Below are 19,357 nucleotides of genomic sequence, written 5' to 3' on the forward strand. Positions count from 1 at the left end.
AAGCGAAAACAGGTTTTTAGAAACATTTTTACATAAGTATTCAGACCCTTTGCTATGAGACTCGAAATTGAGCTCAGGTGCATCCTGTTTCCATTGATCATCCTTGAGATGTTGCTACAACTTGATTGGAGTCCACCTGTGGTAAATTCAATTGATTGGACATGATTTGGAAAGGCACACACCTTGTTTATACAGTGAGGGAAAAAAGTATTTGATCCCCTGCTGATTTTGTACATTTGCCCACTGACAAAGAAATTATCAGTCTAAAATTTTAATGGTAGGTTTATTTGAACAGTGAGAGACAGAATAACAACAACAAAATCCAGAAAAACACATGTCAAAATTGTTATAAATTGATTTGCATTTTAATGAGGGAAATAAGTATTTGACCCCTCTGCAAAACAAGACTTAGTACTTGGTGGCAAAACCCTTGTTGGCAATCAAAGAGGTCAGACGTTTCTTGTAGTTGGCCACCAGGTTTGCACACATCTCAGGGATTTTGTCCCACTCCTCTTTGCAGATCTTCTCCAAGTCATTAAGGTTTCGAGGCTGACGTTTGGCAACTCGAACCTTCAGCTCCCTCCACAGATTTTCTATGGGATTAAGGTCTGGAGACTGGCTAGGCCACTCCAGGACCTTAATGTGCTTCTTCTTGAGCCACTCCTTTGTTGCCTTGGCCGTGTGTTTTGGGTCATTGTCATGCTAGAATACCCATCCACGACCCATTTTCAATGCCCTGGCTGAGGGAAGGAGGTTCTCACCCAAGATTTGACGGTACATGGCCCCGTCCATCGTCCCTTTGATGCAGTGAAGTTGTCCTGTCCCCTTAGCAGAAAAACACCCCCAAAGCATAATGTTTCCACCTCCATGTTTGACGGTGGGGATGGTGTTCTTGGGTCATAGGCAGCATTCCTCCTCCAAACACGGCGAGTTGAGTTGATGCCAAAGAGCTCCATTTTGGTCTCATCTGACCACAACACTTTCACCCAGTTCTCCTCTGAATCATTCAGATGTTCATTGGCAAACATCAGACGGCCCTGTATATGTGCTTTCTTGAGCAGGGGGACCTTGCGGGCGCTGCAGGATTTCAGTCCTTCACGGCGTAGTGTGTTACCAATTGTTTTCTTGGTGACTATGGTCCCAGCTGCCTTGAGATCATTGACAAGATCCTCCCGTGTAGTTCTGGGCTGATTCCTCACCATTCTCATGATCATTGCAACTCCACGAGGTGAGATCTTGCATGGAGCCCCAGGCCGAGGGAGATTGACATTTATTTTGTGTTTCTTCCATTTGCGAATAATCGCACCAACTGTTGTCACCTTCTCACCAAGCTGCTTGGCAATGGTCTTGTAGCCCATTCCAGCCTTGTGTAGGTCTACAATCTTGTCCCTGACATCCTTGGAGAGCTCTTTGGTATTGGCCATGGTGGAGAGTTTGGAATCTGATTGATTGATTGCGTCTGTGGACAGGTGTCTTTTATACAGGTAACAAGCTGAGATTAGGAGCACTCCCTTTAAGAGTGTGCTCATAATCTCAGCTCGTTACCTGTATAAAATACACCTGGGAGCCAGAAATCTTTCTGATTGAGAGGGGGTCAAATACTTATTTCCCTCATTAAAATGCTAATCAATTTATAACATTTTTGACATGTGTTTTTCTGGATTTTTTTGTTGTTATTCTGTCTCTCACTGTTCAAATAAACCTACCATTAAAATTATAGACTGATAATTTCTTTGTCAGTGGGCAAACGTACAAAATCAGCAGGGGATCAAATACTTTATTCCCTCACTGTATAAGGTTGACAGTGCATGTCAGAGCAAAAACCAAGCCATGAGGTCGAAGGAATTGTCCGTAGAGCTCCTAGTCAGGATTCTGTTGAGGCACAGAACTGGGGAAGGGTACCAAAACATTTCTGCAGCATTGAAGGTCTCCAAGAACACAGTGGCCTCCATTATTCTTAAATGGAAGAACTTTGGAACCACCAACACTCTTCCTAGAGCTGCCGACTGGCCAAACTGAGCAATCAGGGGCAGAAGGGTCTTGGTCAGGGAGGTGACCAAGAGCCTGATGGTCACTCTGACAGAGCTCCAGAGTTCTTCTGTGGAGATGGGAGAACCTTCCAGAAGGACAACCATCTCTGCAGCATTCTACCAATCAGGCCTTTATGGTAGAGTGGCCAGACGGAAGCCTCTCCTCAATAAAAGGCACATGACAGCCCGCTTGGAGTTTGCCAAAAGGCACCTAAAGAACTCAGACCATGAGAAACAAGATTCTCTGGTCTGGTGAAAGCATTATTGAACTCTTTGGCCTGAGTGCCAAGCGTCACGTCTGGTGGAAACCTGGCACCATCCCTACGGTGAAGCATGGTGGTAGCAGCATCATGCTGTGTGGATGTTTTTCAGCGGCAGGGACTGGGAGACTAGTCAGGATCGTGGGAAAGATGAACGGAGCAAAGTACAGAGAGATCTTTGATGAAAACCTGCTCCACAGCGCTCATGACCTCAGACTGGGGCGAAGGTTCACCTTCCAACAGGACAACGACGCTAAGCACACAGCCAAGACAACGCAGGGGTGGCTTCGGGACAAGTCTCTGAATGTCATTGAGTGGCCCAGCCAGAGCCCAGACTTGAACCTGATCTAACATATCTGGAGAGACCTGAAAATAGCTGTGCAGCAACGCTCCCTATCCAACCTGAAAGAGCTTGAGAGGATCTGCAGAGAAGAATGGGGGAAACTCCCCAAATACAGATGTGCCAAGCTTGTAGCGTCATACCCAAGAAGACTCAAGGCTGTAATCACTGCCAAAGGTGCTTCAACTAAGTACTGAGTAAATGGTCTGAATACTTATGTAAATATACATTTGCAAAAAAATCTAACAACCTGTTTTTACTTATCATTATGGGGTATTGTGTGTAGATTAATGAGGAAAGAAACACATTTTTATCAATTTTAGAATAAGGCTGTAACGTAACAAAATGTGGAAAAAGTCAAGGGATCTGAATACTTTCCGAATGCATTTAAACACTCAGTGTAGGCTACAATACTGAAAACCATTGAATACAACAATCATGTCTCTGTCGCTAACAAATACAGACATGCATGGTAACTATAATTTACTCCAAAGGCAAAGCACTATATGCAAATAAAGTAGAATAAATTCTCAAGTTGAATTGTATGTTCACTCATCCTAAAATTCAAAGTTGAGTGAATATACAATTCAACTTGAGAATGTATGTTGGTTCAGCTATAGGCCTAAATGTTGAGCGAACTCGCAATCCTTTTGCCGCTGGTTGCCTTACTATTGTACGTTGAATCATTTTTTTTTTTACAGTGCTCTTATGCCTCTATTACAAGGCTCAAAATCGATCCTTCCTAAAAAAATAAGAGCACAGGTTGCGAGATCAAAAGTTACTAGTAGTACTACTGCTACTGTATCTGTTGATGCCTCCAGGAAAGAGTGAGTCTGAAACATACTTGGCTGCTCATGTTCAGTAGATAGACATAAAGTTAATAATCAAATGATATTTCAGCCATTTTCCCCATAAACCAGTAGCACAGTAGGCTAAAGTCCAGATGTGTACCAGCCAGGATATTAGGAGGGGGGCATGCAGAGATATTTCCATTTTAAATTCATATGACTAGAATATGCAGTCAAAATTACTGCCTCAGAGCTTCTAGTGTTAAGTGCCTATCAGAAAGGCTACACAGTTTACAGATTTGGTGTAATTCTACCATTCCATTGGTCTTTTTCTGCCCTATGCTTTACCAGCAGGTGGTCAGTCAGTCAGTCAAAGTTTAGTTTCACTCTTAACACAAACAGATGGTACCTGTTGTAGCCAACTAGGGCAGGGTGGATGGATACAGGAAGTCAATAGAACCACCCAAACCTCTGCTCTTCCCCAGCTGCCCTATGGCAGATAGAGTCAACAGAGGCATGCTCTGCCTAACAGTCATTCATTAATAGGAGCTATGGATCCTTTTGTAACATATTATTGCCACAAACATGCAGCAGACACGCACATGCAAGCACAGTACACACACACCCACACACTATTTTCTAGTCACTTTTACCCCTACCTACAGTACATGTACATATTACCTCAATCACCTCAACTACCTCTTACCCCCAGCACATTGACTTAGTACCGGTACTCCTTGTATATAGCCTCGTTATTGTAATTTTATTGTGTTACTCTTTTTTATTTTATTTTTATTTACTCTGCATTTTTGGAAAAGGGCTCATAAGTAAGCATTTCACGGTAAAGTCTACACCTGTTGTATTTGGCGCATGTCACAAATACAATTTGATTGATTGACACACACATGTGAATGGCAAGTTTGTGTGTGTCAGACAAAGGAAGCATAAAACACAAGCCTGGAAAAAGTGCAGGTGTGTGTCTGTGAGAGACAGAGGGACAGAGAGAGAGAGAGGTCTTACAGTTAGCATCTATGAATGATTTACTGTAGTAGGATAATTTTTGTTATTGCAAAGCAATTTTTTCATGTTAGACGCAGTGAGTGGAAATGTCCCCTAAGCGCGCACCCATGCTACCCGGGGATCCAGTGAAAGCCAACATATACAAATTGTCAGTGGCGAGTCAGAATCCGCTACTCACCACACCCGAGCGAGAGTCGTGCGCACGACCTGTCAACGAATTATGAGAGTGGAGCGTATATTCGATGAGTTTGGACACTTCAAAAGGTAGGCTACCAAGAACAATAATGACATTTTCAAAATATTTATTGCGTTGAATCAGTATATCCCTACTATCATAAACTATCAGAATCTGTCCTGTTCACTCGACCACCCTCCCTAGGTATATGATGACCGTACACCCTCTTATAGTCAAAATTGTTATTTTTTTGAAATAGCTCTATGAGGATTATGGTTCTATTTATGGTTAGCCTACATAGTATCCCTAAATATGGCAGCCCTTATAGTAGATGTTTCTTTCTTTCTCTCTGCAAACAAAATACAGCAGTTTTCTTCCTTCTTCAAGTTGGTATGAACTTGCTTTTCGAGAGACGGGTGTGTAGTGCATTGCATCATTGGCGCGTTAAAATTGTATAAACATTCTCCGTTAGAATATATATATATATATTTTTCATTCTCACTATGTAACCATAACACTTTAAATGTGTTTAGGGGACAGATTGGAGTGGCAGCAAGACTAAACTTTTGATGGTTGAGTATTTGCCATGTAACAAAATGTGGAAAAAGTCAAGGGATCTGAATACTTTCTGAAAGCACTGTACTAGGCGCACTTGAAATGTTTGGATTTTTTGCATATGGAGATTTTTTTTGTTGTTAGGCTACTTTATAAGAATGCATGCATCAATTATGTTGGATAATAATGGTTTCATTCCTTTGATGCACACTGTAAGACTAACTTCAACAGGAAAACTGTAGAATGCAGGGTAAAATACCTTAAATGTATTTTACAGAATTAATGCTGTAGATTGCATGGCATTATGGGTAAAATGCTGAAAAATACTGTTATTAACTGTAATTGGAAGCCTCCTGTAAAAATTACTCTAACATACTGCATTTCTTTACAGTAATAGCTTATGCCTACTGTAGATTCAAATGTTCAGTTCCATGCGCCAACATCATGTCGGGTGAAATGCATGAAGCTCAGACTATTTTAGTAAATATCTTCTTGAAAGGGCAGTGAAATGGAATAATATTTTCAGCAGCTGCTGACTTCTCTCTCCTGGATGCTCTCCTGCCCATTGTGTGTTTAAGCACCTCTGAACCCCCTTACCCCAAATAGATTTGTCCCGATCATAGATCTAGGATTGTACCCAATCCCAATTTTAACTCCATCTCCATCTTCCTCTCTCTCTTTGTCTCTCTCCCCCAACACCCACCCCACACACACAGGCACACAATATGTTCTGAATTAGTGTTGTAATTATGCTCTTCTTTGGTTACATACACTTTTTAAAAGTATTGTTGTTTTTACAGTATTATACAATAAAACTAACAGCTATTAATTATTTACAGTAAATTGCCGTGAATCGCAATGCACTCTGGGTGATTTTAGGAGTAACTGGTCAATTATACTGTAAATTCCAATGAAACGTTGGTTTAACAGTACATTACTCTAAATAAGTACTGTATTTCAAATGGTACTGTAATTCCACCCCACAGAATACAGTACCCTACCATATTTTTGGAGCACCAAAAACCTTTTCACCACTAGTGGGTGCATGGTATTTCTGTGCTCATTAACATATATTTTGAGGCGTGTCTTGTAAGAGGCTACATTTGTTGCACCCGTGAGTGAGAATGCTGTACCAATTTAACTGATATGTGGTAGTAGTGCCTCAACAATTAAATGTGTTTAAAGAACAGAATGGAGTGGCAGCAAGACTAAAACTTTTAATGGTTGAGAATTTGCCATGTCCTTGGTCTGTTTTGCAAGTTTGGAAGCTTTTATTAAAGCTGCGGTATCTAACTTTGGGGCGACCTGACTAAATTCACATAGAAATGGTTGTTATAGATCTGTCATTCTTATTGAAAGCAAGTCTAAGAAGCGGTAGATCTGTTCTATGTGTGGTATTTCTATTCTTTCCGTTCTTAAGTTTCATTTTTGCGTCTTTTACTTTCGGTTTTGTACACCAGCTTCAAATAGCTGAAAATACAATATTTTTGGTAATGGAGAATATAGTTCACAGCGGTTTAGATGGTACGATGATTCTCTACACTATACTTGCTTGTTTTGTCACATAAACTAACATTTTAGAGTTTTAGCAACCAGGAAATGGCTGAGCGATTTCTGCATAGTGCATTTTTACGGTCTCTAAATGTACAAGTGATATTAAACACCAAATATTCATATTATTTTTGTATATTATTTCATATGCAGTAATATGAAAACACATTACCTAGGAGCCAACCTGCTTGCACCAATCCCATGCAATTACAGTTAAATACTGTAAAATACAAACACCTCAATGAATTACATTCATCCAGTTATTCATTAAATTTATCGTAAAAATATTACAGTAAGAGTATTGGTACACTAACACTGATTACCATAATATGCTGTACTGTAAATTTACAGCATTATACTGGCAGCAGAGTTTCCAGCAAATTACTGTAATTATATAATACAGCTGTGTTGCTGTAACGATTACAGTATAATTCTGTATTGTATAATACAGCATTGTTGTTCTTACTGTAAAACATTTGACAGCATCCTAACCCATTCATAGACGCTAACTATCTTTAGCACCTATTGACGATAGTATCTTCTGGCTGGGGGAGTTTTGTTGCGAGCCTCGACGCTCGTTCTGAGCGTTAAAACAAATTGCTTGCGAGAAAACATAAGGAACATATATTTTATATCAGCAAGAAATAATAATGTAAAAAAGGTAAAATTACTACACACCTTTATAGGGTTTGGGTTCTAATAATATTAATATGCCGTTTAGCAGAATTTTTTATCCAAAGCGACTTACAGTCATGTGTGCATACATTTTTACGTATGGTTAGTGTTCCCACACGGCCATATCTCCATGCTACAGTGCTTGTTTACGGAAGACAGACAGAGGACATAGGCGGCCACCTGTGCTAATTAGCTATCTAGCATGCTCAGAACACCTGTGTGTAAGCGTAACTTGGGAGGAAGTGTAGTTTGTCATCTGGAGGCACACACAGCGTATGGATCTGTGAAAAGCTGCTACATTAAGTGTATATTTTTTATTTGAAGGATTCTTTCTCGCTGATATGAAAGATAAGGGGCATATCAGCATATGTTTCGAAAACCGTTTTGCAAGTGATGATTATTGACATTTCTAAATGTTAAAACACAGCCTCGGAATTGTAGTTCACACGCAGCCAACCGTGGACAAAGCTAAGCGCTGAAAACCCTACAGAAGGGTTTTCAAGAGCTAACAGCATCCCTACTGTAAAGCTAAATTACAGTATTTAACTGGCAACTTAACTGGTTTTACAGTGCAACTTCCTCATGTTATCCTTTTATTGAACCCCTTGATTCTCCTCTTCTCTCTCCCTCTCCACCTCCTCTCCGCCTCCTAGGTTCCAGGCATGTCTGTACTTTGCTGCTGTCTTCCAGGCCATAGCCTGCGGAATCCACTACCTGGCCTCTGTGTTCCTCGTGGAGAGGCCAAGCTTCGTCTGCGCTCCGCCCGGTAACATCACTGACGTCCTGTATGGGAACCACACTGGTGCCTCTCTAGAGGAGGTGCTACCATTCTTCAAACCGGCGAACGGGCCCTTGGTGGTGCGAACGGCGGAAGGCAAACAGTGGGAGCTTAGCACCTGCCAGTGCACTCAGCGGATTAACCCCACAGACTTTACCTACGAGCAGGTCGTCAACAGCACGACGGAAAAGTGTGACGGGAACTACCATTACGTGTATGACCACAGTGAGGTGTATCAGAGCATCGTGACGGACTGGGACCTGGTGTGTGACAGGGAATGGCTGGCCAAGCTGTGTCAGCCCACCTTTATGATGGGGGTGCTGGTCGGAGCACTGGTGTTCGGGGACATCGCTGATAGGTAAGAGTAGCTCTCCCCACCTACCTAATCCCAAATATGGGGATCATGTCTGCCCCCTGCAGGGTCCCTGTGCAATGGAGAACCTTGATAACTGGAAGGGTGTCGATGACAAAACATGGGTGTCATCATCAGTGGTGTAGAGCAATTTGTTTTATGTGAGGGAGCGCAAAGAAAAAGTAAATGACATCATAATTTCCTCAATCAACATTTGTATCAACAGATGTAGCCAATTGCATAGCTTATCATACTGTAAAATGCATCCTCCAATTGCAAAGTCTGCCTACGCCCACACATACTGTTTTATTTTTTATAAGCTCAAACACCAAGTTAGGCATAGGCTACCTCATTTCAAAATAGGCCATCATCACCGTCAATCGGGAATGATAATTCTTCAAGTTTTACCGGTGAAACATCCAAACTGCATTTCCATGCCAATCATTTGATTGATCTCAATTAGTTTCATGGGAATATGCATTCCTTGAATTACTGTTTCGTGAGAGAATTAGAGCAGATGGTGTTAACAAACTATTAGCGTTTCTTGTATTTTGTTTCAATCAAAGCATATATCCTGCCTAGTGGCACACTGATGAGTTTTGGCGCATGAGAAAAAATTCAACTATTCAGCTTCAGCTAACCATCCTAAAATCTCATTAGAAATGATTAAGTGTTTTTGGTGTAACAGTAACGTTATAGGCCTACTCTGCTTTGGTATTATATTCGGTTCTGTAAAATACAAATGAATCATTATGTGATCTTGCGAGACATTGATTCAGCTTTGATCTAACTTTACTAAACGAGCACCATTGTGAGAAGTGATAATCTTCTATTTGTAATAATAATAATAAGTGATGAGTAGGACTATTAGGCGTAGGCAACAGATCTTAATGAGATGTTATTTTAAGCGATTGGAGGGCACTTCGTGGTGCTGAAAGGACAGCGCCTGAATTGTATAATGATGTTAAAGAAATAGAACCAACTTGTGGTGCTGAAGGATAGCTGGAGGAACAAGTTCAGGAACAAACAACAATAATATGCAGTAGGCCTATAGCCTAATAGGCCTATGACTACGTGGTATAGCTGTTTGTAGACTGTAGCCTAATGTAAATACAGATACATACAGCTTAAAGGGAAACTTCACCGCTAGACACTATTTGGGATGATTTTCCTGTCTCTCTACATAAAATAACTACATGAGAGAACGCCAAGAGTGTGCAAAGCTGTCATCAAGGCAAAGTATGTCTATTTGAAGAATCTCAAATATAAAATATATGTTGATTTGTTTAACACTTTTTTGGTTACTACATGATTCCATATGTGTTATTTTATAGTTTTGATGTCTTCACTATTATTCTACAATGTAGAAAATAGTAAAAATAAAGAAAAACCCTGGAATGAGTAGGTGTTCTAAAACGTTTGACCGGTAGTGTACATGTACAAAATCTAGCAATATCTATAGCACAATTCAGTTGTGAGCATACTAGGCATTCTATATTATACTACAACATCAGTCTAACTGAATATGGATTATGTGCTGGTTGAATGTTCCAGGCAGGTTCCAGAATGTTCTTAAGCTGGTGAACATCTTCTTGTGTTGGGTAATGGCAGCTGGTTTAGCAAGCTTTGGCGCTGTGGCGATGTTGGCAGGGATGTTGGGTTTGGGAGGCTGTGACTCTGGCTCATTATAGACAACCATCTGATAATTTCTGCGCTCCACAGCCAGGTTGACAAGCCTCTCGTACACTTTTTTCACCACACACTGCTTCGTCCTCTTGCAGAATATTTGTTTGTATAGCAAGTCTCCTGGAAATACATGAAGACTGATCATGAGAATGTGTAAAACATGAAGACTGATCATATTTATTTGGTTTGCCATTCTATCATATTTCATAACATTTTAGTGGTAATTAATGATTTATTTACAAGTTATCAGAAATAGTTTTCCAGAAATAGTTTTACCAGCTCCAGCAGCACTTCATCCCTGGTCATCATTTTACTTTTGGAGTAACTAACAATACTGTAACATACCTCTGGATGAAACGGTCGGTCACTCGGTCGGACAGTCTGTGTAGTGCAGAAGAAGGGTACCCCATCAGTGCCGTAGCACAGTTTCACAGGCCCCCCACGAGGTCCGAGCAAGGCCCCCCCTTTTGCCATGGGGCAGAGAGACAAATGTGCAGTTTTATAGCTAATCTCATGCTATTTTAAACATTTTGCCATGAGGCTGAGAGAAAATGTTGTTGTTTTAGAGCTATATATTTGACTTAATATTAACACAATTTGAAATATATATTTTGATAGACCAAAGTATCAGCTATCACACCAAGTAAAGGAACAACCTCCTAATTTTTTTGCAATTAACTGGATTTATGTCAACTCTGTCAGACACCATAAAAGGTATTTAATTTTTACCATTGTTGTCAAACAAGTGTTTAAAGCCTTGATTGTTTAATTTTAACATTCTATTTAATACACATTTCCAAACGTATTATGTTTTGTTTTATAGCACTATTAAATGCTCCAGGGCTAATTTTGTTAGCATTTTGACATGTTTTTCTAGATTTCAAACATAGAGCAACATTTATAAAGCAAACATCCCTTAGGTCTATCACAGCAAATACTGTATTTCAATTGTTTAAGCATATGTTGCAGAACAGTGATTACAATATTTTTAAACAATATTGAAAAAAAAATAGATCTTAAGGGTCTTAAGGGTTAGCCATCAGTGACGTAGTTGACAAGCCACTGACAGAGTTGACAACAGATATCACAGCAGACATATTTTTGCCTCTAAAAATAAAAGTTCAATACACACATTTGTAAAATATGGAAAATTATTCATTTGAAAATCCCCAATAAAAACATAACCATGCTAGCAGATCTTTCAGCACTAGTTAGAAAAAAATCTGACAGAGTTGATGTTTTACGGAGTTGACAAAACTTGCATTTTTATTTTTTATTCAAGTGGTATACATATAGCAAATAATATTTTCCTCAGTTGCTTTATGACTCTAAAACCTAATTAAATGTAACATATTTGAACCAAAATTCATATTGTATTCTAATCTATCAGGCGGATGGAGTTGACAGTTTATGGTTGTGACCATGGTGATTCCAATATTGTTTGTTTAAATCTATCAAAAGTAGAGAACTTTACAAACGATGAGTGATCTTGTTGCACTACATGTAATGAAGAGGGTCCTTATGGTATACAGTGCATTCGGAAAGTATTCAGACCCCTTGACTTTTTCCACATTTTGTTACATTACAGCCTTAATGTAAAATTGATTAAATTGTTTTTTCACTCATCTATCTACACACAATACCCCATAATGATCAAGCAAAAACAGTTTTTTTTGCAAATGTATTGAAAAAAAAAAAGTAAATATCACATTTCCATAATTATTCAGACCCTTTACTCAGTACTTTGTTAAAGCACCTTTGGCAGCGATTACAGCATTGTGTCTTCTTGGGTATGACGCTACAAGCTTGGCACACCTGTATTTGGGGAGTTTCTCCCATTCCTCTCTGCAGATCCTCTCAAGCTCTGTCAGGTTGGATGGGGAGCGTCGCTGCACAGCTATTTCCAGGTCTCTCCAGAGATGTTCGATCGGGTTCAAGTCCAGGCTCTGGCTTGGCCACTCAAGGACATTCAGAACTTGTCCCGAAGCCACCCCTGCATTGTCTTGGCTGTGTGCTCATGGTCGTTGTCCTGTTGGAAGGTGAACCCACCCCAGTCTGAGGTCTTGAGTGCTCTGGAGCAGGTTTTCATCAAGGATCTCACTGTACTTTGCTCCATTCATCTTTGCCTCGATCCTGACTAGTCTCCCAGTCCCTGCCGCTGAAAAACATCCCCACAGCATGATGCTGCCACCACCATGCTCCACCGTAGGGATGGTGCCAGGTTTCCTCCAGACGTGACGCTTGGCATTCAGGCCAAAGAGTTCAATCTTGGTTTTATCAGACCAGAGAATCATGTTTCTCATGGTCTGAGAGTCCTTAGGTGCCTTTTGGCAAACTCCCTGACCAAGGGCCTTCTCCCCCTGATTTCTCAGTTTGGCCGGGCGGCCAGCTCTGGGAAGAGTCTTGGTGGTTCCAAACATCTTCCATTTAAGGGGACCTTCAATGCTGCAGAAATTTTTTGGTACTCTTCCCCAGATCTGTGGCTCAACACAATCCTGTCTTGGAGCTCTACGGACAATTCCTTTGACCTCATGGCTTGGTTTTTGCTCTGACATGCATTGTCAACTGTGGGACCTTATATAGAAAGGTGTGTGCCTTTCCAAATCATGTCCAATCAATTGAATTTACCACAGGTCAAGTTGTAGAAAGATCTCAAGGATGATTAATGGAAACAGGATGCATCTGAGCTCGATTTCGAGTCTCATAGCAAAGGGTCTGAATACTTATGTAAATAAGGTATTTCAGTTTTTTATTTATAATAAATTAGAAAACAATTCTAAAAACCTGTTTTCGCTTTGTCATTATGGGGTATTGTGTGTAGATTGATGAGGAAAGAAATTAATGTAATCCATTTTAGAATAAGGCTGTAACGTAACAACATGTGGAAAAAGTCGAGGGGTATGAATACTTTCTGAATGCACTGTATCTGACCCTGCTCATTCCCGATTAATTTAGGATTCTGATGGAGTCAACCAAATTTCCGGACACATCTTTTAGTAATCAATGTTTTGAGAAAAATATTATTTAAAGTCACAGAGGGCTATTGCAAGAAACTACATACGATAATTATTCAGTTAATATCAATTTTTGCCAGTTTTTAGAAAACTCTTTTGGAGAGTTTGAAATTGGGATCTTTGCTCCGGAGAATGGCATTTCCAGACATAGAGCAAACATGGGAATTAATAATATCGAAAGTATCTAGAAAATACTATAAACATAAAGTTTCCCTGCCAGACAAGCACAAGGAGCATAGAGATGTAGTGAGCGGTGATGAGTGAGGGGAAGAGGGATACAGGGATGGTATGGAGGTCTGTTGCAAGCTATGAGCGCAGAGTTTATGGGTGAGGGGAGAGGGGTGATGATTGAGGGGAAGATAGAGCGATAGATGGTATGGAAGTCTATTTTAAGTAATGAGTGGTATATGAGGAGTGCCGAGGTTATGGGTGAGGGGAGAGGGGTGAGAGGTGACCGTTGAGTAAGGAGGGGTGAAGAGGATATAGGTGAGGGGTTAGGGGTGAGGGTTTATTCTCAGCAGGTCCTTAGAACATCCTTGTTTCTCAAACACGAAACAGGCGAACAGAGTGTGAGAGTGTGTGTTTGGATAGCAGTGAGTGTGTGCCAGTTCAGAGAGTTGTTCCCGTCAAGACTCTTGGGACAGTGGGGACATATCAAGTCACCTGGCAGGCTAACATCCAGTTGTCCAGCAGGGGAGGAGAGGCCTGCCAAGGCCAGTGGAGGTCCATGGGTCTAGCTAGGGTCTGGGTCTGGGTGTCCTTTGTCCAGAGAATAGGGCACTCAGTTGAACCCCTCATGCCCACAAACCCAAAGCGTTTGCTGGGTTGAGGAGAGATGGTGTGTCCCACTCCCTACTGTATCATCATGGGCTGCTGGATAGTTTGAATGTCTATTTCAAGCCTGGCCTCAGAGCCATACGAAATATACTTTACGTATTTCTGAGCACCTCCAAGATGTATGATACCTATTAATGGTCTAGTTACTTGAGACAGAAATGAAAGTAGGGTGGTTGGTCGGGGAAGATGGGTGGGCATAATCCGCGACAGTCTAGTAGGGAGGTTGGTAGGGTAGGATGGGTGGGCGTAATCCGCGACAGTCTAGCAATCTAAAGGTTGCATGTTCCAGTCATGTCGGGGACAACTGTAGCATTTTAGCTAACCGTTCCCCTAACACTTATTTGAAACTTAACCCAATTCACCTAAACTGCTACGTAAATTCACCTAACCTTTGTCGTTTTAGTTTTCTAAACCTTTGTCGTAACCGCCAACATATATTCTCCCCGTAATTATCCTTTTGTTACTGCGCAATAAGCAACCTGGTCTCAGATAAAGACATGCAATACTATACATTCTCCAAAATGTATGACTAGGTAAGTCATCCAATTCTTATGCTATTGTACGACCGGGTAAACCGTATGACACTAGACGTCCTCTAATTCTTATATATAGTATAGCATAGCATTATAAGACTACATCCTTTGTATTCAGTGGAACTAAACAAACTGCTACTTTCAGACTCACACACTGGGGCAGTATGCATGCATCATCAGCCAACTTGTTCATTGATTTGTTTTATTTGGTCTGGAGTCACATGCAAATCACATACTCATTCACACAAACACCTATAAACTCAGCAACTCCTGTTGTGTAGTGATACTAGCGATGTGAAATTTCAACCCAAACTGCTCCCAGGGCTGCTGCTCCCAGCTTGTGTCTACCAGTATTTCAACCAATATTTGTTCTGGATCAATGCCATGAGTCACGTGCAGACACAAACCTTCTATGTGGCAATGTGCAATTCCCAGTCAACAATACAATGCTCCTTATTTATATTTTAGCAGAGGAGCAATTATGGTTAAGTGCCTTGCTCAAGGGCACATCGCCAGATTCTTCACCTAGTCAGCTCAGGGATTCAAACCAGCGACCTTTCGGTTACTGGCCCAATGCTCTTAACTACTAGGCTACCTGCCACCCAAGGTATTATTTCACTCATCATATGAGCTTGTGTGACATTAAACCGTTTTCTCTCAACTCTTCCCATGTCGTCAGCTACAGTAAATAGCAGAGGGCCTCTTCTGAAAATACAGGAAGTATGTCATTAAAACCTATGGCTCCCCACAAAATAAACTCAGCAAAAAAAGAAACGTCCCTTTTTCAGGACCCTGTCTTTCAAAGATAATTCGTAAAAATCAGAATAACTTCACAGATCTTCATTGTAAAGGGTTTAAACACTGTCTCCCATGCTTGTTCAATGAACCATAAACAATTAATGAACATGCACCAGTGGAACGGTCGTTAAGACACTAACAGCTTACAGACGGTAGGCAATTAAGGTCACAGTTATGAAAACTTAGGACACTGACTCTGAAAAACACCAAAAGAAAGATGCCCAGGGTCCTTGCTCATCTGCGTGAATGTGCCTTAGGCATGCTGCAAGGAGGCTTGAGGACTGCAGATGTGGCCAGGGCAATAAATTGCAATGTCCGTACTGTGAGACGCCTAAGACAGCGCTACAGGGAGACAGGACGGACAGCTGATCGTCCTCGCAGCGGCAGACCACGCGTAACAACACCTGCACAGGATCAGTACATCCGAACATCACACCTGCGGGACAGGTACAGGATGGCAACAACAACTGCCCGAGTTACACCAGGAATGCACAATCCCTCCATCAGTGCTCAGACTGCCCGCAATATGCTGAGAGAGGCTGGACTGAAGGCTTGTAGGCCTGTTGTAAGGCAGGTCCTCACCAGACATCACCGGAAACTACGTCGCCTATGGGCACAAACCCACCGTCGCTGGACCAGACAGGACTGGTAAAAAGTGCTCTTCACTGAGGAGTCGCAGTTTTGTCTCACTAGGGGTGATGGTCGGATTCACATTTGTCGTCGAAGGAATGAGCGTTACACCGAGGCCTGTACTCTGGAGCGAGAACGATTTGGAGGTGGTGGGTCCGTCATGGTCTGGGGCGGTGTGTCACAGCATCATCGGACTGGGCTTGTTGTCATTGCAGGCAATCTCAACGCTGTGCGTTACAGGGAAGACATCCTCCTCCCTCATGTAGGCTCATCCTGACATGACCCTCCAGCATGACAATGCCATCAGTGTCACGATCGTCATACACAGAGGACCAAGGCGCAGCGTGGAATGCGAACATACTCTTAATTTGAATGATCACACGAACAAAACAACAAACGATACGAAACGTGAAGTCCTTGGTTACAATACAAACCATACGGAACAAGATCCCACAACACACTGTGGAAAACAGGCTGCCTAAGTATGGTTCCCAATCAGAGACAACAAGCAACAGCTGATACACGTTGCCTCTGATTGAGAACCACACCGGCCAACATAGAAACAAATGAACTAGAATATAACCCTAGCACACAAAACACATAGAAACAACACACCCTGGCTCAACATAACAGAGTCCCAGAGCCAGGGCGTGACAATCAGCCATACTGCTCATTCTGTGCGTGATTTCCTGCAAGACAGGAATGTCAGTGTTCTGCCATGGCCAGCGAAGAGCCCAGATCTCAATCCCATTGAGCACGTCTGGGACCTGTTGGATCGGAGGGTGAGGGCTAGGGCCATTCCCCCCAGAAATGTCCTGTCATAGTCCCGTGTAGCTCAGTTGGTAGAGCATGGCGTTTGCAACGCCAGGGTTGTGGGTTCATTTCCCACGGGGGACCAGTATGAAAATGTATGCACTCACTAACTGTAAGTCGCTCTGGATAAAAGCGTCTGCTAAATGACTAAAATGTAAATGTAAATGTCCGGGAACTTGCAGGTGCCTTGGTGGAAGAGTGGGGTAATATCTCACAGCAAGAACGGGCAGCTGGTGGCCACATTATTGACCCCCCCTTTGTTCAGGGCCACATTATTTCATTTCTGTTAGTCACATGTCTGTGGAACTTGTTCAGTTTATGTCTCAGTTGTTGAATCTTGTTATGTTCATACAAATATTTACACATGTTAAGTTAGCTGAAAATATACGCAGTTGACAGTGAGAGGACGTTTCTTTTTTTGCTGAGTTTACTATAAGTGTGTACTATGGTAGGAATACTATAATATTCACTGTGGTGTTTTAGCTGACTTTACTGTACGTTTCACTGCGGCAAAAACACTACAGTAAATATTGTAGTATACTGTAGTATTTACAGTTTACTATAGTATAAATACTGTTGTAAAAAAATAGTAGTATATACAATAGTAATTACTATAGTGTTTTTGCCGACTGTAGTATACTGTAGCATTTCATTATATTGTGTAGCATGCTGTATCATAAATAAACTTTGAATTGATTAGCTTAACACATGGTTACAATATGCCCTATTACAGAATAAAAGAAAACAGAGAGGTGAACTATCAATTCATATCATTTATTTGCATAGATTAAACATGCTATCAAATCAATTGACCAAGTAGTGAACATAAATCATTACTACGTAGAATTTGTTTTAAAACGACCATAAAATCAAGCTTTTGGTGTGGTGTATTCATGTACTGTAGTATTTACTGTAGTGTGTTTGTGGACTGCAGCATACTGTAGTATTTACTATAGTGTTTTTTAGGGACATTGTATTATCTTTGACATAGAAGTTGGGGGTATCTCCTTGAGGAACGCTACGGGAGAAATACTAAAATAAATTGTATTCCATAACCTGTAGGTAGGTAGGTAGGTAGGTTGGTAGGTAGGACTGTGTGCTGAACAGAGTTATACTGTAACCTGTAGGGAACACAATATATGGTCTATACTTGGCATGTAGGTTTCTCACTTACGGGTGGCACAAATTGGGATATGGGGGAGGGGAATGGACAGGGTATATGCAAATTGAATACTGTAGTATTTGCTATAGTAAAACAATTTAACATGTTTTTTTGTGTGGATAAAACTGTAGTATTTACTATAGTATATTACAGTATACTACACAATTCTATACTAAGTACTACACATGATCAAGGGATATCACCGTGTGTAGTATAGTATTCTACAGTATACTATAGTTTACTACAAAATTCTATAGTAAGTACTGTAGTATTCTATAGTAAACTGTAGTATTTTTTAAAATGTGGATTAGTCAATGAGTATGACAGTCAACCACAACACAGGCCTTTGTTCAACTATTCAAATATAGACCCTAACAAGAAATCCGAACTTTTCTCCCTCCCTGTCCCTATCCCTGTCTCTATCCCTGTCTCTCTCTCTCTACATTTCTCTCTCTCAGGGTTGGCAGACGGAGGGTCCTGATGATCACCAGCCTCTGCCAGTTTGTGTTTGGTGTAAGCGTGGCATTCACGGGAAACTACTACCTATTTATGGTCATCCGCTTCCTGCTCGCCATGGTAAGTGTGTGTGTGTGTGTGTGTGCGTGTGTGTGTGCGTGTGTTTGTGTGTTTGTGTGTGTGTGTGTGTGTGTGTGTGTGCGCGCGTGTAAGAGCCTAATTATAAACACATGTGGAGTGAAATGTAGTGTAAGGAATGCAGGATGACGTAAGGAGACACTCAATGAAATAATATTTTATGGCCAAATCCAAACTTGAGACATGCACTTTACTTGAAATCTCAGAATAATCTCCCATAAACATACAGTAATTGTATGCTGAATGTAGAAGTTGTGGATTATTAGTGCAAATCTCAAGTTGGTAGCAGTTATATACATTAGTTAGTATTCATCCAGTATTTGTATTTGTTAGTATTTGATTATGTGCCTAAGAGGAATATCAGGTCGTACTAGCCCTATGTTGTGCCTCTCTCTCTCTCTCTCTCTCTCTCTCTCTCTCTCTCTCTCTCTCTCTCTCTCTCTCTCTCTCTCTCTCTCTCTCTCTCTCTCTCTCTCTCTCTCTCTCTCTCTCTCTCTCTCTCTCTCTCTCTCTCTCTCTCTCTCTCTCTCTCTCTCTCTCTCTCTCTCTCAATTCAAGGGGCTTTATTGGCCTTGGTCAGGGAGGTTATAAACAAAAGTGAAATAAACACTCACTCTCTCTATGTCTCTCTCTCTCTCTTTACGTTTTAATTTCTCCCTTCCACCTCTGCCCTGAGCAGAAGTCCTACAGCTGTTGCTTTTCACTAAGGCAAAATGTACAGTGCCCTCTGTAAGTATTGGGACAGTGAAGCATTTTTTCTTCTTTT

General features: G+C 41.2%; 1 protein-coding gene across 1 annotated transcript in view; it reads left to right on the top strand.

Annotated features, from left to right (window-relative positions):
• The first annotated feature begins 4,155 nt into the window (after window positions 1-4,155).
• The window catches only part of LOC311108694 (solute carrier family 22 member 16-like), a 57,095-nt gene continuing 41,893 nt past the window's right edge, over window positions 4,156-19,357 (top strand). Inside the window, exons 1-3 of the mRNA XM_084151414.1 lie at window positions 4,156-4,702; window positions 8,048-8,530; window positions 18,456-18,573. Of these exons, the coding sequence (XP_084007540.1) occupies window positions 4,659-4,702; window positions 8,048-8,530; window positions 18,456-18,573 (645 nt within the window). The 5' untranslated portion in view covers window positions 4,156-4,658. The remainder of the gene's footprint in view (window positions 4,703-8,047; window positions 8,531-18,455; window positions 18,574-19,357) is intronic.

Source organism: Coregonus lavaretus (assembly GCF_964263955.1).
Source record: "Coregonus lavaretus genome assembly, chromosome: 33".
Lineage (NCBI taxonomy): Eukaryota > Metazoa > Chordata > Actinopteri > Salmoniformes > Salmonidae > Coregonus > Coregonus lavaretus.